The 26,147-nt window shown below is 40.9% G+C and overlaps 1 protein-coding gene across 3 annotated transcripts in view; it reads left to right on the top strand.

Moving 5' to 3' along the window:
* The window catches only part of TJP3 (tight junction protein 3), a 60,422-nt gene that overhangs the window by 33,201 nt on the left and 1,074 nt on the right, over nt 1–26,147 (top strand). For all 3 annotated transcript variants that reach the window (XM_051971958.1, XM_051971956.1, XM_051971957.1), the window contains exons 2-19: nt 8,995–9,051; nt 9,477–9,601; nt 11,693–11,795; nt 12,044–12,410; nt 14,228–14,331; nt 14,676–14,838; nt 16,494–16,602; nt 17,791–17,828; nt 18,254–18,326; nt 18,806–18,962; nt 21,200–21,308; nt 21,868–22,093; nt 22,422–22,636; nt 22,839–22,934; nt 23,425–23,495; nt 23,749–23,959; nt 24,759–24,859; nt 25,223–25,477. In XM_051971958.1, coding sequence (XP_051827918.1) covers nt 9,004–9,051; nt 9,477–9,601; nt 11,693–11,795; nt 12,044–12,410; nt 14,228–14,331; nt 14,676–14,838; nt 16,494–16,602; nt 17,791–17,828; nt 18,254–18,326; nt 18,806–18,962; nt 21,200–21,308; nt 21,868–22,093; nt 22,422–22,636; nt 22,839–22,934; nt 23,425–23,495; nt 23,749–23,959; nt 24,759–24,859; nt 25,223–25,477 — 2,571 coding nt within the window. In that variant the 5' untranslated portion in view covers nt 8,995–9,003. The remainder of the gene's footprint in view (nt 1–8,994; nt 9,052–9,476; nt 9,602–11,692; nt 11,796–12,043; nt 12,411–14,227; nt 14,332–14,675; nt 14,839–16,493; nt 16,603–17,790; nt 17,829–18,253; nt 18,327–18,805; nt 18,963–21,199; nt 21,309–21,867; nt 22,094–22,421; nt 22,637–22,838; nt 22,935–23,424; nt 23,496–23,748; nt 23,960–24,758; nt 24,860–25,222; nt 25,478–26,147) is intronic.

Below are 26,147 nucleotides of genomic sequence, written 5' to 3'. Positions count from 1 at the left end.
CCTGGAGTCAGAGGAAAGTCAGTTGAAAAGATTGAAAGCCAGAAGTCAATCAGTTGAGGGGACTGAGAAGCCAGGAGTCAGAGTTGAACTAGAGGCAGAAGCTGGCAGATGCAAAAGACTAGCAACGAGAGCTCTCGGAACCAAAGAAAGCTAACTGGGCTATTTTGGAAGAAACAATAAAGAACTACTCTAACAGCTGGCTGCATTTGCGGTGATTATTACTCTAAACTGAAACTAAGGCTGCCTCCAGAACCTCCCTGAGAAACCTGCACCCAGAGAACCATCATATTTTAGAAAAAAGAAGAGAACACTACAATCCAGTAATGAATTCACCTAATTATACTATTATCTAGCCCCATATTTCTCCTTAGTTATCTCTAGCTGCAATCTAGGTATACCTATATAGCATCCTCCTGGGTTATTAATCAATGCCTTCTACAAACATCATAGACTCTATATCATCCATTGTCAGTGCTTCCTGTGCCCTGAATGGCCCTTCCTTAGCATCTTGTATTGAAGTCCACACCCATCCTCAAAGCCTAACTCTCATGTGACTGAATCCTGGAAACTTTCCTTCTATCTCTCCAACCTTCTTCCAACTGCAAAACATTTTATTTAATACTTTCTAGGAGAAGCTAGGTGGTATAGTGGATAGAATGCTGCTAAGTCAGGAAGAACTTAAATTCAAATCCAACCTCAGATATCTACTAGCTGCATGACCCTAGGCAAGTCACTTTCTTGCCTCAGTTTCCTCATCTTTCAAATGAGTGGAGAAGTAAATGGCATACCACTCCAATATTTTTCCCTAGAAAACCCAAATGGGGTAATGAAGAATCAGACGTGACTCAACAACAACATCCACAACAACAACAAAATATACTTTTTTTTCTCTATTTGTTGTAAGAAACTTCAATTGACAACTCTTCTCATAGCCTTAGGGAGTTGAAAAGTTAAATGTCTTGACCATGGTCACATATACCATATGTTTCAGGGGTAGGTGTTGAACCTGGGTTTTTCCAGTTATGGGGGCAGCCCACCATCCATGATACCTTCAGTTAGCACTGTTCATGACACATAGAAGACAATTAATTATCTATGTATGTGACACTTTACATGCAGGCAATTCCTTGTCTACTCTATGATCCCATAATCTTTCCCTTTTTAAAAAAATAATAACTTTTTTATTTTCAAAATACATGCAAAGATAGTTTTCAATATTCATCCTTGCAAAACCTTGTGTCTCAAATTTTTCTCCCTCCTTTCCCCCTTCCCTTAAGACAACAAGGAATCCAGTATAGGTTAAACATGTGCAATTTTTCTAAATATATTTCCACATTTATCGTGCTATACAAGAAAAATCAGCCATAATCCTTTCCTTATTGCTTTTCCTTGAATGTGGCATCCCATCTGCCAACTTAGTGCATTTTCCCATGTTTCCCCATGTCTTGAATAATCTCCTCTTTCTCACATCTACATCCTGACTTCCTGGCTTCATGACTCAGCTCAAATATAACTGTCTTACTTTTTTTTTTAGATTTTTTTTTAAGTTATAACTTTTTATATACAAAACATATGCATGGGTAATTTTTCAACATTGACCGTTGCAAAAACTTGTTTTAACTTTTCCCCTCCTTTCTAGCCCCTCCCCTAGATGGCAGGTAGTCCCATACATGTTAAATATGTTAAAAGTATATGTTAAATATAATATGTGTATACATATTTATAGTTATCTTTTATAATTGTCTTTCAAGAGGATTTTCCTAGTCCTTATATACTTTCTTTCTATCTGTCTCTACACACACACACATACACACTTAATTTCCTTCTGAGATTTAATATATTGTTTATACACTGTAAAGTATATGCATATTTATTTAGATGTTATTAGACTGGGTTTGAGAGTAGGTTGAATGATTTTTTTTTAAATTAGTATCTTTTATTCATTCATTTATTAATTTATTTTGAGGCATTTGGGGCTATGTGGGATTACACAACTATGGTCAAATTTAAACTTGGGTCCTTCTGATTCTAGGGCCAGTGCTCTATCCAATATCTCTTATCTGTCCCACCTGGTTGTCAAAAATATTTTTTTGCCTTTACTCCACCATCTTGGCTCTGCCTCCCCAAAATACTTTTTAACAGATACAAAGTATTGGATATTTGACACCAAATATTATTAAATACATTGTCTTTCAGCACATTGTTTTCAAGTTTAAAATGTGAGAAGCAAACACCAATACTTACAATCTTTGAAAGAATACTACATAATGATACCATGAGGTAGAAATTCTTTTGTCTTCTAATTTTTTTTAGCATTTATTTGATTTATTTACTTAATATTTTCCCCAGTTAACATTCAAAAAATGCAATTTTTTACATTTGTTTTTAATTTTTTTAATTTCCAGGTTCTCTTTTATCCTCATCTATAAGAAACCATATGTGAAGTTAAGTAAAATATTTCTATAAAATTCAAGTTGTGAAAACCCTAATGGAAATAAAAACCCTCAAGAAAAGTTAAGTTTTAAAAAAAAAGAGAGAGAATGCTTCAATCTATTTTCAGCCTCAATCAGTTCCTTTTCTAGGTATGGATAGGATTTTCATCATAAATCCTTGAGAGTAATCATGGATGATTGTATTATTAAGAGTAGCAAAGTCACTTACAGCCAATCATCCCAGAATATTGCTGTTATTTTGTGCACAGTACATTTTACTTTACTTGAGTTAATGGAGGACTTTTCAGATTGTTGGGGCTTTTTGGTTTGTTTTGTTTTGTTTTCTGGGAGCATCCTGCTCATCCATTTTCCATCAAACAATAATATTCTATCACAAACACATACCACAATTTATTGAGCCATTTCCCAATTGATGGGCATCCCCTCAATTTCCAATTTTTTTGCCCTGAGAAGAGAGCTGCTATGAATGTTTTTGTACATATAAGCCATTTTCCTTTTTTTTTTTTTTTTTTAATCTTTTTTGTTATTCATGCCTGGTAGTGGTGGTGTTAGGTCAAAGGGATATGTATGGATTTATAGCCTTTTGGGCACAGAGCATATCTTTTGAGCATTTGTCATTTGGGGCGTGGCTCTTATTTTTTATAAATTTGACTCAGTTCCCTCTGTATTTGAGAAATGAGAGCCTATCAGAGAAACTTCCTTCAAAATTCTTTTTTAAATTACTATTGCTAACTGTATTCACCTCCTCCATTTATTCTCTCACCTTTTGCCCTATCCTTCCTTAAAAGTATTTTGGTACTAACCACTCCTTCCCCCAATATGCACTCTCATTTATCACCCTCCCTCTTTTTCCTATATCCCATCCCCCTCCTATTTTCCCAGTGTAAGACAGACTTTTATATCCCTATTGAGTATGTATATTATTACTTCTTTGAGCCAATTCTGATGAGAGTAAGGTTACTCATTTACCCTCTCCTTCCCTCTGCCCCTCCACTGTAAAGGCTTTTTCTTGCCTCTTTATAACATAATTTGCATCATTCCATTTCTCTCTTTCATTTTCTCCCATATTTCCTCTTACCCCTTAATTTCATCATTTAAAAAGATATTATCCCTTCATATTCAACTCACACCCTGTGCCTTTTGTCTTTATATACATTCCTTTTAACTGCCATAATAATGAGAAAGTTGTAATGAGTTACAGGTATCATCCTCCCTTGTAAGAATGTAAACAGATAAATCTTATTAAGTCCCTTATAATATTACTTTCCCGATTACTTATAATTCTTCAGACTACAGTATTTGAAAATCAGATTTTCCAATCAGCTTTGGTCTTTTTATAATAAATTCTTGAAAAGCTTCTATTTCATTGAATGACCACCTTTTCCTCTGCAAGATTATACTCAGTTTTGCTAGGTAGGTCATTCTTGGTTGTAATCCTACCTCCATTGCTCTCTAGAATATCATATTCCAAGCTGGTCCTTTAATATAGAAGCGACTAAATCTTGTGTTATCCTGACTATGACTCCATTATACTTGAATTTTTTTTTTCTGGATGCTTGAATATTTTGTAATTGACCTATAAATTCTGGAATTTGACTATAATATTCCTTGGAGTTTTCATTTTGGGATCTCTTTCAGGAGGTAATCAGTGAATTCTTTCAATTTCTATTTTACCCTCTGGTTCTAGAACATCAGGACAGTTTTCCTTGATAATTTCTAGAAAGATGATATCCAGGCTCATTTTTATTTTTTTATTTTTTGTTGAGGCATTTGAGGGTAAGTGACTTGCCCAGGATCACACAGCTAGGAAATATAAGTGTCTAAGAGCAGATTTGAACTCAGGTCCTCTTGACTTCAGAGCTAGTGCAAGCTCATTTTTTGATCATGACTTTCAGGTAAACCAATAATTTTAAAATTATCTTAACTGGATCTATTTTCCAGGAAAGTTGTTTTTCCAGTGAGACATTTCACTTTTTTTTTTCCTATTTGGAGGGTTTTCCTTTGTTGTATCTTGATTTCTCATAAAATCATTAGCTTGCATTTTCTAAATTCTAATTTTTAAGGAATTATTTTCCTCAGCTTTTGTACCTCCTTTTCCCAATTGGACAGTTTTGCTTTTTAAGGCATTCTTCTCCTCATTATCTTTTTGTGTTTTCTTTTGCATCACTTTGAATTCTTTTCCTAATTTTTCCTCCATCTCTCTTACTTAAGTTTCAAAATTCTTCTTAAGTTCTTCCATGGTCTGAGCCTTATTCTTATTTTTCTTAGAGGCTTTGGATATAAGACTTTTGAGTTTGTTATCTTCTGAGTGTGTGTTTTGATCTTTCTTATTACCATAATAACTTTCAGTGATCAGAAACTTTTTCTGTTGTCTACTTATTTTCTTAACCTATTACTATGCTTTTAACTCTTTGTTAAAGTAGGGCTCTGTATCCAGGGTAGAGGGTTGCACTGTCCCAAGCTTCAAGGGTTTTGTGCAGCTGTTTTCAGAGCTCCTTCTAGGAAATCTGATCACAAGCACTCTTTTCTGCCCTGGAGCTGTTAGGAGTGTCCCCACCCCACCATAGCTGTAAGATTTGTGCTAAAACAACAGAGTCCTGCTTTGCTGACCCAGGAGCCAGAGCTGGAGCCCAGGCTGCATTGGTGTAAACTGTATAGGGCCTTCTTTCTGGACTCGCACCCAGAGCCACAGACTTTCTCTGCTGACTTTCCAAGTTCTCCCTAAAGGTCCAGAAGCCTCCAGCACTGCTGAAGATTTAAAGGTCTCACCTTGCTGACACTGGCATCTGATCAGGGAAGGGGCAGGGTCAGGGGCAAGGCCAGGGGCAAGGGTGGGGACCAGGACTACATTGGTGTGACTTGAACCAGGATTGTGTCCTAAGACTCCCACCTGGGGTCACAGACCTTTTCTGCTGAGCTTCTAAGCTGCCTTCAGCTGGAAAATGTTCTATCCCATCTTTTTGTGTTTTTTGACACTCTAAAATTTGTTTAGAGTCATTTAAAGGAATTTGGAATGGTTTGGGGGAGATGTTGGCCTTGTTCAGCCTTTATTCTGCCATCTTGGCTCCACCTCTTTTGATTTATAATTCTTAAAAAGAATAATAATAGCAAAAATGATGCAAAATCTCTGGTGTGAGATTATTATTAAGCTATGTTTTAGAAAAATATGGGGTAAAGTGGCAATAATCTTATTCAGCATCCTGGATTAGATACCTTCAGCAGGGATTGATAATTTTTATAGTCAGAATTTACAGATAAATGCAGCAGCTTAATATGACTGTAATGACTTAACATACACAATTTCCAGGGCATAATCTTGAACATCTGATGTATCAATGATGAATTAGTCAGTTGGCACTTATGAACACATTTATTGCTTTTCCATCTTTAAAATGGATTTTCAGAATGTCACTGAAGCTTTTGGAGTACTTTATAAGTTCTTTCTATTGATGCTCAGTATTTCTATTGATGTTCAGGATGTCAGTTCTGTGTTGATATTTTTAAAAGATGTTAATAATGTCCAGAAGTTCTTTTATTGCTGATATCTTTGATTGTCTGAAGAAATCTTATTCCTCTCATTGATTTTATCTGGGATCTTACTGAGAATCTGTTTTGAGTGCTCATGCCTTTTCATTCAAAGCCTAGAATTCAGGTGCTGGTCTCTCAATCATAAACTCTTTTACATCATCAACTTATACACTTTTCTCCAGAATTTTCAGAATGATGTCCTGAGTTTTCTTCTTAAGTCTTGATGAAAGCTACTCTCAGTGTCTGAGCTGCAGATTACTTATTCTAACTCATTACATACACACAGGGTTATATGACCACATAGAAATCACAGAAATAGTCCCAGCTTCATTATTCACCTCAGATATCTTTTATTTTAATATCACCTAAACATCCTTCTTACTCCCCTTTCTTAGAAAGCTATCCGATAGAACAAACTTTTTTTTTAAGAAAAAAAGGAAAGCATTCAGCAAAATTGATCAATGTATCAAATAAATCTGAAAATATATGTAATGTGCCACAGCCATGGACTTTAAACTTGAAATTCTGCAACATTTACTTTTCTATGAAGTCAATTTTTCTATTTATCAGGGGTAGGAAACCTTTTTTCTGCCAAGGACCAATTAGATATTTATAATATCATTCCTCGCCATATAAAAATATTAATCTATAGAACTCAAGCAGTGGAAGATTGTTGTACATATTTTCCAGCTCCTCTCCTGCAGTTGCCTTATTGCAAAGGCAATAATGCTCCTCACTCTTGATTTACATCACAGTAGTCATTGTTTTCTTGATTTACTTCCTTCACTGCATTCACAGAAATCATTCCATGCTTACCTGTGCTAATCATGTTCATTGTTTCTTAAACTTCAGGACAGTAAAATTTCATATTCATGGACTGAGGTTTTTTAAACCATTTCCCATCAGTGGGAAGGGACCATTCCCATTAACGGGAAGAGACCATTTCTCCTCCTCCCCTTTTGGTATTCTCAATATCTGGCTTGTTAATAAATGGTTGTTGACTGTTCCAGATTATCAATCATAGAAATAGATACATATAACCCTTAAAAGACATCTAGACCAAGTCTCTCATTTTACAAGTATAAAACATCCCGAAGAAGTTGTGACATTTTCTCTCCCTTCTCCATTAAGTAAATATTTGATAATTAAATATTAATTGAATTGATTTGAATTAGCCCAAGAGGCAATATGGTATTTTGGAAAGAGAACTAGTATTCTTGGAAAGGGACACTGGCTTCCTTGCTATTCCTGGAACAACACACTCCCCTCTCCCCCCTCTCTGACTTTGTCCTAGCTTTCCACCAGGCCTGGAAAGCTTTCCCTCCTCATGGCCACTTCCTAGCTCTGTGGCTTCCTTCAAGTCCTAGCTAAAATTGACCCTGTACTGGAAGACTTTACTGATCCTCATTAATGCTAATCCCTTTCCTATCCTCTCTATATTTTGCTTGTCTCCCTCATTAGACTGAGCTCTGAGGGCAGACGCTGTCTTTTCCCTTTCTTGGTATCCACAGTAGGTAGTACAGGATGTGGCACAAAGCAGGCACTTCATAAATGTATGTTGACTGAAAGAAAACTAGTTTTGAATCCTCTCTGCTTTCCTGCCTTGTGTGTTCTTGGGCAAAAAAAAAATATGAAAAAATAGTAAATAATCTCCGCGGTTTCTTATAGCTCTAAATCTAAGTTTCCTGTGCTCTTGGAATTTTGATGGAAAGAGCACTGAATTTGGAGTCAAGGGATATGAATTCAGCTTCTGATTCTTCTATATATCACCTTAGTGATATTGGGCAAATTCACCTGATTTCTCTGGCAGTTTTCTCGTCTGTAAAAGTTAGGAGGTTGTATAGATGATTTCCAGTTTAATTTGATAAAATGTATTAAATATCTACTATATGCTGGAGCTGTGTTAGGTGCTGAGGATGACGATATATGAAAGGAAACTGAGAAAAAAGAAGACAGGAGAAGTCAGAAGTCAGGAGGTAGCCAGCCATAACAGAAAAAACAGGAAACTCTTGAATGTTTCAGGGTGAGCAGAGTACAGGGGGTGGGTGGGAGGTTGATCCAAAGCAAAGAGGCACTGAAAGAAGTTTCAATATAAGCCAACAGTCAGAGTTTGGAAGACCAGAAACAAATCTGTAAGACTTATCTGAGGATCTATAGATAATTGTTAGCAGGAACTCAATAAAATGATCTGAGCAAAATGAACCTTAAAGCAGAAGTTGCTGAGTAACAGAAAGAAAGAGGACCTAGAAGTATCTTTGAGTGGCAAGAAATATGTCTGCTTCTCCTGACTTTGTATGTCCAGGGGCAAGATATTAGGGACTCATTCAGCATTGGAAAAGATAATCAGGAATACATTGTCATCTGGGAGGACCTGAGAGGAAGATATGAAAGGTAGTTTGTTAATGGAACAGATTCCAAATATAGTAGAAAGGGGAGGGTGGAGAGGACTGTGGAGTGGGAAAGGTAAATCAGACTTGGGTGAGTTTGAGAGATAAGGGAGGGAAACACCTGTTTAGGCAGCCTGAGGCTCAAAATCACCCCGACCTCTGAGAGGAAGAACAAGAATTTGGAAGCATAGAATGGTAGATTATCATGCCCTTCTCTGTAGCAATTAAAGCTGATCCTCTGATCTCGAAATGAAGATGATTTGATGATTATTCTGTGAAGAAAAGGTGACAGATGTCCACATCCCAACCTAGATAAGCAGGGACTCTTGAGTCTTGTTGACTATAGAGGGCTGGGTTAAAAGGATTTGGGCCTGGTGGCCTGAATACAAGGGACAGAATCTATAGAGATCCATGTCTCGGCCATTGAAGTTCTGAAAGCCATCGTCCCCTTTATTTTCTGAAAGCCATCATCCCCTTTATTTTCCTCTTTCCCTCTTCTCTTTCTCTTTTGGCTCTTCCCAGCTTGAAGAAATTTGCCAACCAGCCCTGGAAGCTGCCTTGGACAGGTTTCCCTGAGATGGCCTTGAGCATTCCTGTCCTCATATGTCTTTCTCTCATTAACCCAGGTTTTGGACATGGAAGAGATGACCATCTGGGAGCAGCATACCACCACACTGTGCAGGGTGAGTAAAGGAAAGAGGCCTTCTGTGGTTCATTTCCAGACTCTTTCTGGGCTCCCTGGAATACCTGGGCTCTGCCCAGTCTGCAGTCACAGGCCTCAAGTCAGAACCTAATAAGCAAAACAGAGAGCACCAGGAAGGCTCAGAAGAATGGATGACCATGGTGGAACCAAAGCTTGAGCCTACCCTTAAAGGATACAGGTTTTTCTGAGAAAAATGGGGGTAAATCAGAAAAAGCCCAGGCCTTGGAATTATTAGTAAGTTTGGATATTAGCCCAGGCTCTCCATTTATTCGGTTATCCTAGACAATTGTTTCTCTTCCACTGGCCTTGGTTATCTTGTCTATAAAGTGAGATGGGGGGCCCTATAAGGTCCCTTTCAGCTCTAATCATAATCTTAGAATTCTTATGAACACTCTTGTCTTCCAGGATCCTCGAAGGGGCTTTGGGATTGCCATTTCAGGAGGCCGTGACCGACCCAGTGGGGCTAACAGTAATGGATCAGTAGTGATATCTGATGTGGTACTAGGAGGACCAGCTATGGGCAGGCTACAGTGAGTACTTAGGCTGGGAGATATAACCTCGTGTAATGCCATTGAGAGGAGAGGATGTAATGTTACTTCAGGGGAAAGAGTCTTTGATTAGGAGTCAGGAATTCTGGGTTGTTACCTTGTGCAGGACACTTTCTCTCCTAGACAGCTAGTTGTTCCCTCCTCTAAAAAATAAAAAAAATGGACCATATTTTCTTTCTTTCTTTTTAAATTATAGCTTTCTATTTTCAAAATATATACATGGATAATTTTAAACATTCACCCCTACAAAATCCTGTGTTCCAATTTTTCCCTTTCCTTCCCCCTTCCCCAATCAGCAATTGATCCAATATATGTTAAACATGTGCAATTCCTCTCGACATATTTCTTTTTCTTTCTTTTTTTTTTTTTTAATAATTTTTTATTGATAGAACGCATGCCAGGGTAATTTTTTACAGCATTATCCCTTGCATTCATTTCTGTTCCGATTTTACCCCTCCCTCCCTCCACCCCTTCCCCGAGATGGCAAGAGTCCTTTACATGTTGAATGGGTTGCAGTATATCCTAGATACAATATATGTGTGCAGAACCAAACAGTTTTCTTGTTGCACAGGGAGAATTGGATTCAGAAGGTATAAATAACCCGGGAGGAAAAACATAAATGCAAGCAGTTTATATTCATTTCCAGTGTTCTTTCTCTGGGTGTAGCTGCTTCTGTCCATCTTTGATCAATTAAGGCTCTCTTTATCGAAGAGGTCCACTTCCATTAGAATACATCCTCAAACAGTATCATTGTTGCCTCTCGACATATTTCCATAAATATCATGTTGCATCAGAAAAATCAGATCCAAAAGGGGAAAAAATGAGAAAGAAAACAAAAGGCAAGCAAACAACAACTAAAAGAATGAAAATTCTATGTTGTGGTTCACATTCAGTTCCCACTGTCCTCTTGCTGGGTGCAGACGGCTTTCTTTATTACAAGACTATTGTAACTGGTAGGACCATATTTTCACTAAAAGCTCTTAAGATAATGATATTTCATGTTCTATGTTCTAAGCTTCCTCCCAGTTCTGACATACTCCATTCTAAGGTCCATCCAACTATGACATACTCTAGTTTTGATTGTTCTCTGTTCTCATGTCCTTTAGCTCCAACAGTCTTCCATTCTAAGGTCTCTCATTTCTGATATTGATATTTGTTCTGTTTCAAGATCCCTAACTCCATTATTCTAAGTTCTAAGGGAAGGGTGGGGCCCAGCTTTAACCTTCTATGTACTATAGCCCCTCTCATATCCAATAATCTACATTCCAAAGCTCCTAGCTTTAATATTCTGTGGCCTAAGATCCCTTCCAGCTCCGTTACCTGGTATTTTTCCAGTTCAGCCAACACTTTAAGGATTTTCAGGCAGGAGAAAATAAAAGTCTAGAGTGCATTTGGAGCAAGAATCCCTGAAAGGCTATTTTTTTTCCCTAATTATTTTATAGCAGCAAGGTCTTCTCTCAATCACAATCAACCTAGGACTATCCTAAGGGAATGAGTAGGCTCAGATTTCCCTCTTTTTTCCTTCTCCATCTCATCTACCAGGAGGGCCTCTGGGACAGACTGGGGTATCAGTTAACATCACCCACTGTAACTGAGGCCATCAAAGCAGCCGGCCCATGGTGGTGACGTGGCCCTGACCCTACCCTGCCAAGCTAGCCCAGAACTGGTAAACAAGCCCTTGGGAGAAGAAATGCATAAGAGAAAATATGAGTTAAAAAGTAAGAGAGGGAGAAGAAAGGAGAAGGGAAGGAAAGGACTGAGACAGAAAGGGAGAGAGAAGACCTAGAATGGGATGGGGAAGGAGAGAAGGAAATGGAGAGGGAGAAAGAAAGAAAAGGGGGAATGGGGGAAAGGGGCTGAATGAAATAACAAGAGAAAAAGAAGGGTTGAAAGGGGAAAAAGGAGATTGGGGATAAAGAAGAACTGAAGTTGAAATAGAAGGAAAATTTGATTGAAATGCATTGAGGAAAAGTCTCTTTCTCTACCTGCCTCTGGATCTCTAATCCACAAAATGCCCTAACTAAGATCTTGCCAGTGGCTGCCTTTCAGAACTATGTCCCCTTCCTCTGCCAGGACTGGAGACCATATCGTCATGGTGAATGGGGTTTCCATGGAGAATGTGTCTTCGACTTTTGCCATACAGACCCTCAAGACTTGCACCAAATTTGCCAACATTGTGAGTTGGCCCTAGTCCTAGGTGGGAGGACATTAGGGACAGGGAAGCTGGGTGGGCAGGCAAGATAATGGTATGAGAGTTTCCGGTGTGAAATTACTCTGGGCTGCAGGTCCATTCTCAAACAGTCAACCTGTGGCTTGTGACCGAGTCATCCGGTAGTCAGATGTCAATGTTTAAGGGGCAAGGATTATGGGATTATGATTTTGAGTTTATATCTACTTTTCCCTTTCTATTGTCCACCCAAATAGACCATAAAAAGGCCTCGAAAAATTCAGCTGCCAACCACTAAGACCAGCTACCCCACTTCAAGCCTGGGCCCCAACTCACAGAATCAGGGGCCACCATGGGGCCACCAGGACCAGGAGGAACTGGATCACAGCCGGGGCTATGAGGGTGACTCTTCCAGTGAGCGCAGCTCAGGCCACAGCTGGACTGAGCGTTCTCGGAGGCGGAGTCGAGCTGGTAGCCGCAGAGGTCACAGTCGGGAGAGCCGGGTAGATCAGCCAGATGGAGCCAATGGGCTGGCCCTGGTATCTGGCTTCAAGAGACTCCCAAGACATGATGTATTGATGAAGCCAGTGGAATCAGTATTGGTGAAGAAAAAAGAGAGTGAGGGTAAGGAAAATTCTGGATTTATGGGTGAACCAGAGGGCCGGTTCATTGACAGCTGACCTTAGTCCACTTTGAGGAATAGAATAGAATAGAGTAGGCACTAGAATAACCCCAGCCCATATCATGATGCCAGGTACCACATTTGGCATAAATGCTATGATGATCAATGCCCAGCTGCCCATCCTCAAAGCCCTGCTTTAAGAGTTGAAGAACCCAGCTGATTCTGCCACTCAGTTGTGACCTGTAATAATATAATAAATACTAATACATAGTAGTATGTACAATATGTACAATAAACAAATAATAATACAATAAATGAGTAATAATATCAGCTCAGATATAGAGCAGTTTAATAATTGTAAATACTTTACATGCATTTTCTTCTTTGACTACAACAACAACCTTGTTGTTATTATGTCCATTTTTATAGATGAGAAATTGAGGTTGATATGGGTTAAGTGACTTGCCAGGATCACATAGCAAGAGTCTGCAAGTCAATTATCCTCTAATCCTGTTTCCTTGTATAAAATGGGTCTAATGTTAACACAACCTACCATCCTTGGGTTTGGGGAAACGTCTTTATAAGCCTTAAGCAGTGGATAAATGTGAGTTGCTATTATCACTCTGGGTACCAGAGGAGTGTCTTTATGGGAAGGCAGGTGTAGTGTCTTGTTGGGTCATTCTCCCTGAGATTGGGAAGAGAATTGTCTTAACTTTAGTTATATTTTATCTTGATAAGACCAGGTGAAAACATGGGGACACAGCTAAGTGCCTTCTCCTAGATCATTGACTCTAAAGGCAACATTTTCCCCTTGCCCTCTGACTCAATGCCACTCAGCTCCCTTGCCAGATTGGTCTATGTTGAGCAAGACTCCCCAAAGTGGCTGGTTCAGATAGTCTGACCTCAGCCCACCCTATATGAAAGGGGTTTGAGATTGAGCTAGAACCTCATGTAAAGCAGAGACAGAGTAACAGATAGTGGAAGGAATACTAGTTTAGGAATCAAAGGACTCTTCTCAGTGACTCACCTTTGGCAGGGCACTCTGGTACCTCCTAGCCTCAAGAGTCCTCAGTATAAAACCATAAGTACTTGGATAGTCTCTCTACAGTACCTTCCAACTCTACATCCTCTGCTCTTTAAAAAGGTCTTGGACCAGATCTTCAAGAGACCACAAAGGTCATCTGGGCTCATCCCTGCATTTTGCAAAAAAAAGGAAAGTGAAACAGGGGTGGGAAATGGCTTGCCCAGGCTCATTCAAGGTGTAAACTTCAAAGGTAGAAGTGGAATCCAGGTCTTGTTCCTCCAGAGTCAGTGTTCTTTCTATAGTAATACAGTGGTGATCTCTCAGGTCTTTTCCACCTCTCCCATGAATATTCCCAATCTTGCAGAAATACCCTGATATCATTTTCCCCAGAGTTAGCACCACCAAGCCCAAGCCTTTGTCTCTGATTCTTAGGAAGCAGCTTGATTCATTTGGCCATTCTTTATCTACTCAATAGACAAGATCAGACCTCTTTAACCTCTTGAGTAAACATTAAAGACCTGTCTGAAGCTTCTCTCTGACTCTTCAGGTAGCTGGCATGGGCCTTCAGACTAGAGGAAGCTCAGATGCTAGGACCCAAACTCCCAGACACATCCAGGGATATCTGCACTCCTCACTACTATTCAGAGGTTGGGAGACTTAGCTCCCAACCTTCTTAGCTCCCTAAAAAATCTTTGTCTAGAGAGTCTGTTTCCCATAGGGACATCCTGATCCTTAACTGCTTAACCCACACTCCCGTGGTCATGCTTTAGTCTTTCTTTTCTGGGGCCTCTGCAGAGTTTGGCGTAAAGCTCGGCAGTCAGATCTTCATCAAGCACATTACAGAATCAGGCCTAGCCTCCAAGAGCAAGGGACTGAAGGAGGGTGATCTCGTCCTTAAGGTGAGCTCTGGAAAGGGTGAATTGGAACCTCCTTGGGGCTAAGGGGCTGCTTCTTTACCACCCTCTACTCTCCCTCAGCCACTAAAAACAGGATGTGGAAGCTGGGCAGTAAGAGCTCTTTATATCCCACCCCCTACTCTATTCCCCATGGGCTCATACTCTATGGCTAGAGCTTCTTGTCCGATCTCATGTCTGGCCAAGATAGTCTCCCCCCACATCTCAGGGTCTCTTTTAGGATCCTCCCAGAAGACTGTCTCTTCCTAGGGTCACCCATATCTGAATATTTTTCAAGGGCCTTAGTCCCATCCTCTCCTCAACCCTTGCAATCTGGTGGAACCTTTCAGATCAATGGAGTGTCGAGCCAAAACTTGTCCCTGAATGATACCCGACGATTGATCGAGAGGTCAGAAGGGACCCTGACCTTATTGGTACTCAGAGATCATCAGCAGTTCTTGGTGAACATCCCCCCAGCAGTCAACAGTGACAGTGAGAGTTCTGGCTTGGAGGGTAAGGATGGATCAATGGAAGGAATGGGGAGGAACATATTCTCTGCACCTGCTTGTCTCCAGTTCTTAGCTCTGCTCTTAACCTAGCTAGTCTTCCTTTCTTCACCATCTTTCCTCACTTGAATTCCCAGACATCATTTCAAATTCTCCTAACTCTCTAACCCTCTCTTCTAAGTCTTCCTCAATGGTTTTCCCCTCTTCCCCAGTCTAGTGACTTTATATTTACCAAAGATCTGTCCTTATTCCTTCTTACTGTGCTCTCTCCTTTGGCAGTCTCAATCACCCCAGAGCTTTCAACTGCCCCCTCTCTAATAGAGTTCGTTGGTTTGGGAGACTCCTAATAATGCAAATGACATTTACCTCTTTAGAGAGTTACCTAGAGCACTCAGAGCACCAGTAATTCTCAGTCTAGTCCTCTTTCTGTTAATTATATGGTACTGGTAGAACATGCTGGTGTCCTATATATATAGTCCAATACTATATATAGTCCAGTACTATATATAGTACAAAGTCCTTATATACCTATAAACAGATAAAGATGTAGGTTTGTAGCTAGGAAGAAAAGTCAGTAATAAAGATATTTTTCATAAAGATTGTGGTCTAGTGGGTAAAGAGCAAGCCTCAAAGCCCAGAATATCTGGATTCAAAGTTCTGTCTCTTACAATTACTAATTATATGATATTAGGTAAGTCACTTAATCTCTGACAGCCCCAGTATTTAGCACAGTGCCTGGCACATCATAGGCACTTAATAAACTTTATTGCCTCACTGGTGATCATAATACCTACCTCCCAAGATTATTGTGAGGATCAAAAGTGATATTTGTGAAGCACTTAGCACAGTGCCTGACACATAGATAATAAATGCTTGTTCCCTTCCCCCTTCTCCATAATAATGCTCCTTTACTCACCGCCTGACTAATCCTCCTGCATAAGTCCCATGATGTCATTTCCACTCCTCCCTCCCCCTCAAAAAAAAAAAAAATCCTTTAACAGCTACCTGGCTGCTTCCCAAGTAAAATCCAGACTCCATTGCCTGGCTTCCAGGGCCCCCCACCATCTGGCACCCCTTTTTTTCCAGCCTTATCTTAGCTTATTTTACACTATTAACAACATTCTGGCTAATCTGAATACTCACCTTAGGTCCTTGTGTCACATTTTCTGCCTTTACTAATGGGATACTTAATTCTTGGAACCATCCTTATAGCCTCCGTCCAACCCCAACCAATCGAAATCATACGTCAACTGCAGGAAGCTTTCTCTGCTGTCTATAGCTAATAATGCAGTTTTTTACATAGATAGCACTATGTTTGCCCTGCTGAATGTGAAGGATGTGATACAATGTTCTGTGTTTGTGTTTCATCCCTCTACTAGACCAACCTAAAGGGAAGGACCAAGTTTTGTGTAAACTTTGTATCTTTTTTGTGTCCCTGAGTACTATCATGTTGCGGTACAAAGTGGATACCCTGAAAGTGTTTGAATTGTATCCAATCAAATTCAGATTCACAATTGAGAAGACAGCCTCTTTGTGGGCTCTCTCTCCTCTTGGGGATGATGGCATTGATCTTACTGTTGTTGTCATCTTGGAAGGCTCAGGGAGTCTGGGGAAATGAGGCAAGTAGTGATAGCTTGGGACAATGATCTTTTGCTGTTACAGACATCTCTGACATTGGCTCTGAGCCTTCCCAGGCACCCCCATCCCACGTGCCCCCACCACCTGGTGGCAAACGTCGGATTTCTGATGCCAGCTGGACAGAGTCTCCTCCGTAAGTGCTAACACTACACACTCATCTGTTTTTAATGTCTTGGAGCTTCTCTGTTTCCAGGATGCTCAACATAGTCAATAGTTGGGAGTGGGGGGGAAGGGAGGGTGTTAATCTGTTTCTGGTAACCCTTGCCAATGACTGATCATGAGGGAAATATTAGCCCTGTTCTTCTCCACCTGTTAGCAGGTGATAAAGTCTTTGAAATATGGAAGAGAGTTTCCAGAATGCCATAATCCCCACTCCCCAACTAGTTATAAGAGATTATAGAGATTATAAAGATAATCTGTTATTTTATGATATGCTATTATAAAAATAATCTATAAAGAGATTATAAAGGAGCCAGTTTTTTTGAGATACTGATAACAGGGTTGATACTTTGACTAGCCAGAGATTTGAAAGTTTTGGGCCAGTGACTGGAAGCAAAGAAAATGGTCAGTCTGAGATGAGAGTGTTGAGGTTGGGCTCAGAACTTAGTGGTGTGAGTTAGAGAAGGTGTAGAAGAGGAAGGCTTCTGGTTCATTTTCCTGGCCAATGTCTCAATTTCTGGTGTGTACCCCAACCACATCTGTGCTCAGAGGAAGTAAATAAGTTTTGAGCTGTGTTTGTAGGGAGAGAGCAGGTGCTAGATTGAGAAAGGGGCAGGAATCCCCAACCTGTGTAGCTGGTCAGACAGGTTGTGCCCTGGATCCTTGTCTCCATGGAGTGAAATCAATATTTAGGGAGCTATGATGGCAAGGTATGGCAGATATTAGAGCCACAGTACACGAATCTGTGTAAATGAATCTGTCTCTCCTAGGGTCCTTCATCCTCATGAACAGAAGGGACTCCTGCTTAGAAACTAGAAACTCCTCTAGTAATATGGGAGAAATTCCTGTATCCATCCCCCAGGTTTTAAAGAACCTTTGGTCTGAATATATCATCAGCTCCTTTGCAAGGACTCAGAATAGGGAGAAAGCTACAGAGAAAACCTTCTACAAGGTTGGGGTACAATGATTTCTAGGGGGAAGAACGTATTAAGGAAGGGATAATCAATCAAAATGATCTATTTAGGAATCATTTCTTACTGCAGTTACAGCTGGACTCAGCTTCTTTCCTTCCCCCTCACCCCCAACCTCTTCTTCTCACACACCTGGGGTACTATTGAAGCTGACCCTATACCATCTTAACTTTAATCTTTTGTTTGATCAGGGAGGAGTCAGTGGAACCAGGATCCCCTCGGGAATCAGGTGAGAGAGAGAGCAACTATGTGGCTTTTCTGTATGGGTTTGTCCATTAGATTTCAATCTGGTTACTATCTGGGAGTGTTTGAAGGTTTGGAGCCCTAGTTTGGGACCTCTACTCATCTGAGTAGAGAGGGAACAGCAGCTCTCTGGGTTCAAGGGCAAGGGCTCAGATCATCTACTTTGGTTTAAACCTGGCCAGGGACACTGTGTGGTCCAGATTTTAAAGGCTATAAAGGGCTCAAAAGAAATAAAAAAGTTCTAGGAATTGCATTATTCAGGCCATACTTGCAGGTAGTTTAGGGCATGAGTAGGGCCTGGAGAGTCTAGGATGGATGAAAAGGAGGGAGGAGCAGGGCATTCTGTGAAAGAAAGGGGAATTATGTGGTGAGACACAGAATAGAGTGGAGGGACTGATTCTTCCCTTTTAGGTACCCAGGAGACCCTGAGAGGAAGCAGCTACGATATCTATCGGGTCCCCACTAGCCAAAAACAAGATTATGGGTAAGTGTTCTAGTCTAGGGTCCCTGCTGTCCTCGTGACCCCCTTACACACACATATTCATACTTCTTCATTGCTACTATTACCCCAGTACAAAAGTCACCTATTCTTGGAAGCCAGGGAATCCATGTATGAGTAGTCAAGGCCATTAGAAACCCCATAATCCAATGCCTCATTTTACAAATGGCAGAACAGGCTTAGAAGAGAGGACATAAAGAGCATTGTTAAAAGCACCATCCAGTTCTACCATTCCATCCCCTATCCAAGTCGATAGCACCTGTAGAATGCAGGTTGTGAGAGTCAAAGAGTGAAGAAGATCTTATTAAACTCTCAGTTCCCTCTCAGTTTTTAGATGATGAAATTGTATCAAGAAAGAGAAAAGACCTACTCAGAAACATTTATAAAATCAGTCTCTTCAACTTCCAGTGCAGGCCTGGATGAATCCCTGATGAGCTTAACATTTCAATCCCTTACCTCCCCAGGTATAGTCCAGACACTCGGGTGATCCATTTCATCAAAGGTGCCAGCATCGGGCTCCGTCTAGCTGGGGGCAATGACGTTGGCATTTTCGTATCAGACGTGCAAGAAGGGAGCCCAGCAGATGGACAAGGAATTCAGGAAGGAGACCAGATCCTACAGGTATATAGGTTAGCTTGAAGCCAAAGAAGGATGGGGCAATGGGAAGCTAGATGAAAACCCTGTCCCTATCATTTTAGAAACTGATAACCTGGTAGAAGCCCCATGTTAGACCAAACTAGAGGATGAGTATTCTTGGCCAAGGGTTCGGCCTCTGTCAGTTCAGTTATTTTGGTTGAGAGTGAATATAATGCCCCATTCCCATTTTTCTCTATGAAGAATCTTATAGAAATTAGAATTTCATACTTGAAAAGCCCCTTAGAGCTCATCTGTTACAACCCATCCCTGAACAGGAATCTACTACAGCATATCCATTATACCTTTGTTTAAAGACTTCCTTCCAAGGAGCAGAGAACCCATTCCCTCTAGACATCAGGAGACCAGCCATTTATTTTACTTTGAGATTCTTTTATGCATTAGGGAGTCATTCCTAATCAAGTCTAATTCTGCCCTTTGGTGCCAGGCAGAAGGAAAAAAAATCTAATCTTCCATGTAATAGTCCATTCAGCACTTTGAAAAAACTACCAGATTCCCTTCCCACTCAACTCCCAGTATTCTTTAGGCTTTGCAAATTTCCATTCTCTTCAATTAATGCTCATATGTCACGAAGTAGATGCTTTTCATCATCTTTTTTTGCCATTCCCTGAATTCTCTCCAGCTTATCCATTTCCTTCCCCCAATGTCATGCCCTAAACATTGAACACAACATTCTAGGCATTGCAGCAGAGTACACATTGGTGTTGCCCTAGACATCACTTTGTTAAAGTAGCTTTTCTGGAATTGCACATCATTAATTCACATTGAGCTTGCAGTACACTAAAACCTCCAGATTTTTTTCAAATGAATTTCTAGTTATGCCTTCCCCCATTTGGTAATTGTGAGATTGTTTGGGGAGTTTTATCAAAGTATAGAAAAACGTTTTTATGGTTCTTTATACATTTCATTTTTTAAAAAGATTTGGCCTGCAAAGATCTTTTAGAGGTCCTAACCTTATCATGTAAGATGTTAAACTACTAGTTTTATGTAATCTGTAAATTTGATAAATTTTGTCAAACATACTTTCAAACAAGTCATTGATAAAAGTGTTAAGTATCATAAGGCCAAGTACAGATCCATGGGTGTCTCTTGAAAACCTGTTTCCAAACTGATGTGGAAGCACTGAAGCCTACTTTATGAGTCTTTTCATTCATCTGGTTCCCAATCTAACATTATTGTTCTCCAATCCACAGATCTCCATCTTTTCTTCATGAATAAGACCGAGAGACTTTTTCAAATGCTTCGCCTAGTTAATCAGTCTCCTAACCTACCTAAAATCCTATCTTCTACAGGAAGACTTTGCCCAATCCCTCACCACCACCACTCAGCCTTGAATTCTAGTGCTCTCTCTTAAAATTATTTCCTATTTATCTTGTACTTAACAGTTTATTTGCATACATTACATTGTTGTCTCCCTTGTTAGATTGTCAGTTCTTTGCCGGCAGAGTGAATGTTGAAAACTATCTGTATTAAAAGTTTTTTTTTTTTTAAATCAAAAAAAGAAATCACATCCAGCAGGTGTTTCAGTGCCTTGGGGTGTGGTTGTTTGCACACATCCAGAGCAGTTCAGTATTCTCTTACCATCATTCCATTTCCCTGGGACAACAGCTCTGCCTCTAACCAAAGGTCATTCTCCTTGACAGAGAAAATGACAACAGCATAAGTAGAGAAACTTCACCTTCACAAGGCCTTCTTTGCCATCTACCCAGAGTAGCGATCCAGTGTTTTTTTGATCTTTCTCTCTTTTTTTTTAATATTGCTGAAAAAGGTTATGGACTACACTCCAGAATGTCCATTAAGCCTTCCACAGTAATATCATTTTCTTTTTCTCTCCCTCCTTCCCAAGCCTTGCCACTTCAGGAATAATAATAATAATATTAATAGTTATAGCATTTTGATAGTGTTTTAAGGTTTGTGGATCCTCACCAACCCCTGGGAGATGCTATTATAATCCCCATTTTACAGAGGAGGAAACTAAGTCTGAGGGATTAAGTAACTTTGCCTAAGGTCATACAATCAGTGAATATCTGGGACATAATTTGAACTTGGGTTTTCCTGACTGAAATTCCAATACTTTCTCTCCACTTTGGTACCTACTTGTGCCAAGCCTACTCAGACTCTGCCTGTAGGTGGCCTGTAGGCCAGTTTAGAATTATCATCACCTTATTCCTTCCCCTCTTTCTCACCCTGTTCCCACTCCACAGGTGAATGAGCAGTCATTCCAAAACCTGACCAGGGAGGAGGCTGTTCAGTACTTACTGGGGCTGCCCCCAGGAGAGGAAATAGAGCTGCTTACTCAGCGCAAGCAAGATAGTAAGTGAGGATGGGCTGACGGGCTGTCCTGCCCAGGAGAAGCTTGGGGACATCTTTACTGGAAGTAGAGGCAAAGGGCAGGGAACCCTTTTAGTCAAAACCCTCATTGAGTGGGCTAAACCTGAAAATAGACATGTGCTAAGGCCATTGCATCCTTAGACTTCCCCATGATCAGCTCAACAAATGGAAAGTATGGATTTTAGCGCTGTCCCTACCATCATGGGGAGACCAAAAACTCTGCCTTCCTCAACTCTCTTGAGTCCCCAAGAATAGGGGCCTGGATTCCCAGACTTCTCCTAGGTGTCTCTTGACCCTGTAACCCACGAATCAGTTTCTAGGAGAGGGGAGAAAGATTGTGTGTCCCCAGCCATGCAAGTCTATAAAAAGAGCTCAATGGGGAATGGAAGCTAATGATCCACTTTATTTTGGGTTAGTACGTAGATTCTGGGTCACTCCTCTAGTTCACTTTACGCAAGTGAGATAATAGATGTAAAGTGTTTGCAGATCTTAAAGCACTCTACAAATGCTAGCTACCTAACCTGATTTCTTTGAACTTTAGTCTTTAGGAAGATGGTCAAGTCAAGTGTAGGTGACTCCTTCTATATCCGTACCCACTTTGAGCTGGAACCTAGTCCACCTCTGGGCTTGGGCTTTACCCGAGGGGACGTCTTCCATGTTTTGGACACATTGTACCCTGAGAAGGGAAGAGGTGGCAGCTGGCTGGCAGTTCGCATGGGCAGGGACCTGACAGAACAGGATCGGGGTATTATTCCCAACCAAAGCAGGTGAGACCCTACATAGGTGGGAGAAGACCAGAAATGGGGAAAAAAGCAAGCAATCAAGTTAACAGTCATGTGGGAGTGGGAAAAGGTTTGAGGAGGAAGGAAAAAGGATCTAAGCAAGGAGACTCTGTCTATCCTGTTCCTTCCCTATAAACTCAAGAGTGTTTAGGGAAAGAAGAGAAATTTGCCTGCCTCCTGTTCCTCTGTGGTACTCTCAAGGTCAGTGTTAGGAAGAGAACTTCAGCAATGACTAAATGGAGAATCACAGACTCGGCCCCTGGGGATCCTGGAACCTTTGCTGGTCTGGCTAACTATCCCTTTTATCTCACAGGGCTGAGCAATTGGCGTCGCTGGAAGCTGCCCAGAGAGCTATGGGCTCAGGGCCTTTCTCTTCCTCAGCTTCCACAGGAGCCCGAGCTGAGTTCTGGAAGCTTCGGGGCCTGCGTATAGGTGCCAAAAAGCATATGCGCCAAAGCCGTGAGGACTTGTCAGCCCTGACAAAGCAGGGCAACTATCCACCCTATGAGCGGGTAGTGCTGAGGGAAGGTTAGTTATGGAATGGATAAAGGGGGAGAAGGGGAGTAGCAGGGATCCAGAATATTTAATTATCTCTTGCAATCAAGGAGTGGAACACCTAAATGACCTAAAGATATACTGTGGGGAATCTTGGATCAGAGTTAGGGATAAGAGGAGGTTTGAGGAAAAAAAATGAGTTGCATCTGCTAATTGCTCGCCTGTTCTGTCCCAGCCAGCTTCAAACGTCCTGTGGTTATCATGGGCCCTGTGGCTGACGTTGCCATGCAGAAGTTGTGTTCTGAGATGCCTGATCAGTTTGAAGTTGCAGGTGAGGAACCTGGGCCCTCTCTGATTCACATGTGTTCTTCACCAGCTGTTCCACCTTTTGCTAAAGGAACTCACAGAAGGATATGAGGGGTAGGCTGGTTAGTGAGATGGTAGGGTTGGTAGGATTGGAGGTAGGATTTGAAGGGTCTGAAATGATCCTGTCACACTCTGGAAGGAGTCTGGTGCTTATATGGAGAAATAAAGCTGGAGATCAGAACTGAAGACAGATCATGTGTCTGAATATGTGGGATTTAATTTAACCTTGAGAGCAATAGAGAGCCTCGAAGGTTTTATCAAGAAGCTATAAGAATAAGCAATCCTAACGATCATGTATTTTCAGAAGCTTCCCAGTACAATTCCCAGTAGGAGAGTTCTCCTAAAGACTGATTCCATCTTGGCTGAAATGAGCAGCTGGTACACAGAGGGAGGGGGCGGGAAATGATTGCCATCCTTCCAAACTCTTACTGAAGGAGCTGCCTTCATCCCTACAGAGAGCGTCACAAGAACAGAGGGTCCCTCAAAGGTTGTCAAGCTGGACACAGTGCGGGTGATTGCTGAGAAGGTGAGTAGAGCAGAGAGGGGAAAAGATAAGGATATGAAGCTGAGGACATAGGGTATAGAATTGTGAAGGGCGTTAGAGCATAGAATGTTATAGGATGGATCTACAGACAAAACAGACTTTTGAAGATACAATGAAGTTCATCTGGTCCAACTTCCTCATTTTACGAAGGAAAAATATTGAAGTGAAGGCTTCAGGGTATGGTTGGGACCTAAGCTTGGGGTTTCTATTGCATCTATCTCTCTCTCTGAACCAGGACAAGCACACTCTGCTAGATGTGACACCTTCTGCTGTGGAGCGTCTCAATTATGTGCAGTATTACCCTATTGTGGTGTTCTGTGCCCCTGAAAGCCGGACAGGAGTCAAGTCCCTGCGGCAATGGTTGACACCCACCTCTAGGAAGAGTTCTCGCCGCCTCTATGCCCAAGCCACCAAGCTGAAGAAGTACCACAGCCATCTATTCACAGGTGAGACCAGGCTAGGTGGCTCAATGGATCGTATCAGACTTGGATTCAGAAATACCTGCATTCAAATCCCTCTCAGACATTTAATGCTATGTGGCAAGTTGCTCAAACTGTCTGCCTTGGTTTCCTCAGCTACAAAAGGATTCTAAGAATAGCACCCATCTCTCAGAGATGTGATGATCCGATAACAAGGACCATTATTAATTTGGGAGGATGTGACATAACAGATAAACAGAAATTGGGATGGGGAAGGAAGACTTCTTTGGTTTAGGGCTTGGGCAGAAGCTCAAAGGTGGTAGACGTAGGGAGGTAGAGAAAAGGCTGACATAGAGAAAAGGGCTTTAGACTAGAAACCAGGAGATTTGCCATCTATTTCTAGCTCTGACAGTGACTTCCTGTATGACTTTTCCTTTTCTGGGCTTGTTTCCCTACCTAAAAATGAGCATGATATTGAAAATGAGATTGGTGGAGGATTACAGTGTTATTAAGGAATCTTAGTACAAATAGAACTGGGGGGGTTAAATTACTTGCCTATTTTTTCCTGAGGTATGGGAAAGGAAGAGAATTCCCCTTACCTAAAATGAAACCCCAATATGGAAATGCTAATAAAGAATCCAGACCCAAGTCTTAAGGGGCTCATGATGATTCAATGAGACTATAGTTGTTAAGGTTCATCATTAATTAACAATTTTTATATTGAATCTGTCAGATGTCAGAAAACCCTCTAATGGACTGATCTCTTGGGATTTGTCATTAGAAGAGGATTATATTTCTCTTACCACCAATATCCATTTATCTTTAGCTACCATTCAACTTAAGGGGAACAACAATGGCTGGTACCAGGAGCTCAAAGATATCATCAAAACCCAGCAATCCCGACCCATTTGGACAGCTGAAGACCAGGTAAACCTACTTAGCAAGGGTCTACTTTTGTTATATGCCTTCAGGGTAGGAAGGGAAAGAAAATGACTTTACTGTGAAGATAATAATGGTAGCAACGGTGATCACTAATGTGGCTTCCACGCTACTCTAGAAAGGTGAGGCTATATTGAATTATTTTACCCTTACGAGAAGACTGGCATATTTTCTTTGCTAAGTAACAGCATGATGCGTCAGTGGGAAAAGTTGAATTCTTTATGATCCTATAGCTAAGCTCAATGTTTTTTTCCTGGACATCTTTTTCCTGGATTGTACCAGTTTCTACTAAATGGATGTTCCCAAGGTTAGACCATTTATGTCCATCTCCTACATCATTCCCTCCCCCAGTTTGACAATGCAGCCGAAGAGAATCTGGACCTGCCCCACCAGGACTTTGGGGGGAGCAATGCCTATCTCAGCTGTGACAGTCGTGTCAATAGTGACTATGAGACAGATGGAGAAGGTGGATTTTACACGGACAATGACATGGAGGAGGAGCTCACAGAACCAGCATTGGCTCGTTCATCAGAACCAGTAGAAATAGATGAGGTAGAGAATCTGAGGAAAGAGACACTGCCAGCTTCAACATACCCAAGAGCCCAGGTAAGCCAAAGCTTCTTTCCAACCTTGAGTAGAATGTTACCATTTACACCTAACAGACACAAAAGATAATATGCAATTTTATCTTGAGTTGTAAAGGTCAAAAGGTAGGGGTGATATTTCTCCACAAATTCAGATTTTCTTTTCTTACTGTCCCTCCTTCCACATCCCTTTCTTGTGTCTTTCTTTGTTCTTGTACATATATCCTTGACAAGTTTTTCCTTATTGGATGTTTCTAAAATCTCTCCTTGCCCTAATATTATGATTCTTTCCATTTTGTCTCCATTTCCCTTCCTTTTCTCCCCTCTTTAGTGAAACAAATGTCTGGTATTTTTATTTCTCAATGATTTTGATGGTGCTTAGTTTGAACTTTAAAAGCACACATGGGGGAATGTTTTCCTGACTTTTTAGCCTCCCTTTAATATTAAATGAAGTTCTTACTGATAGGGTTCTTGTTTGAAAATAGGATGTTTCTTCCTAAAACCATGGGTTCTTCCCTTTCCCTGCTTCAACACTGAGCACTTAGATGCCCAAGTCCCTGTTGCACTGACAGATTTTGTTTCCATTTTTTTTGTTAGCAGTTTGTGTTTCCTGGAAAGGGAGAGGGAAGGGGTATGGTAAAACACTCTTCTCCCCCTCCCCCATCCTCCTGCCCACATTTCCCCAACTTATC

This window comes from Antechinus flavipes, chromosome 1 (genome assembly GCF_016432865.1).
Source record: "Antechinus flavipes isolate AdamAnt ecotype Samford, QLD, Australia chromosome 1, AdamAnt_v2, whole genome shotgun sequence".
Lineage (NCBI taxonomy): Eukaryota > Metazoa > Chordata > Mammalia > Dasyuromorphia > Dasyuridae > Antechinus > Antechinus flavipes.
Note: the sequence above shows the minus strand (reverse complement) of the source record. Positions and strands in the feature narration are given on the sequence as shown.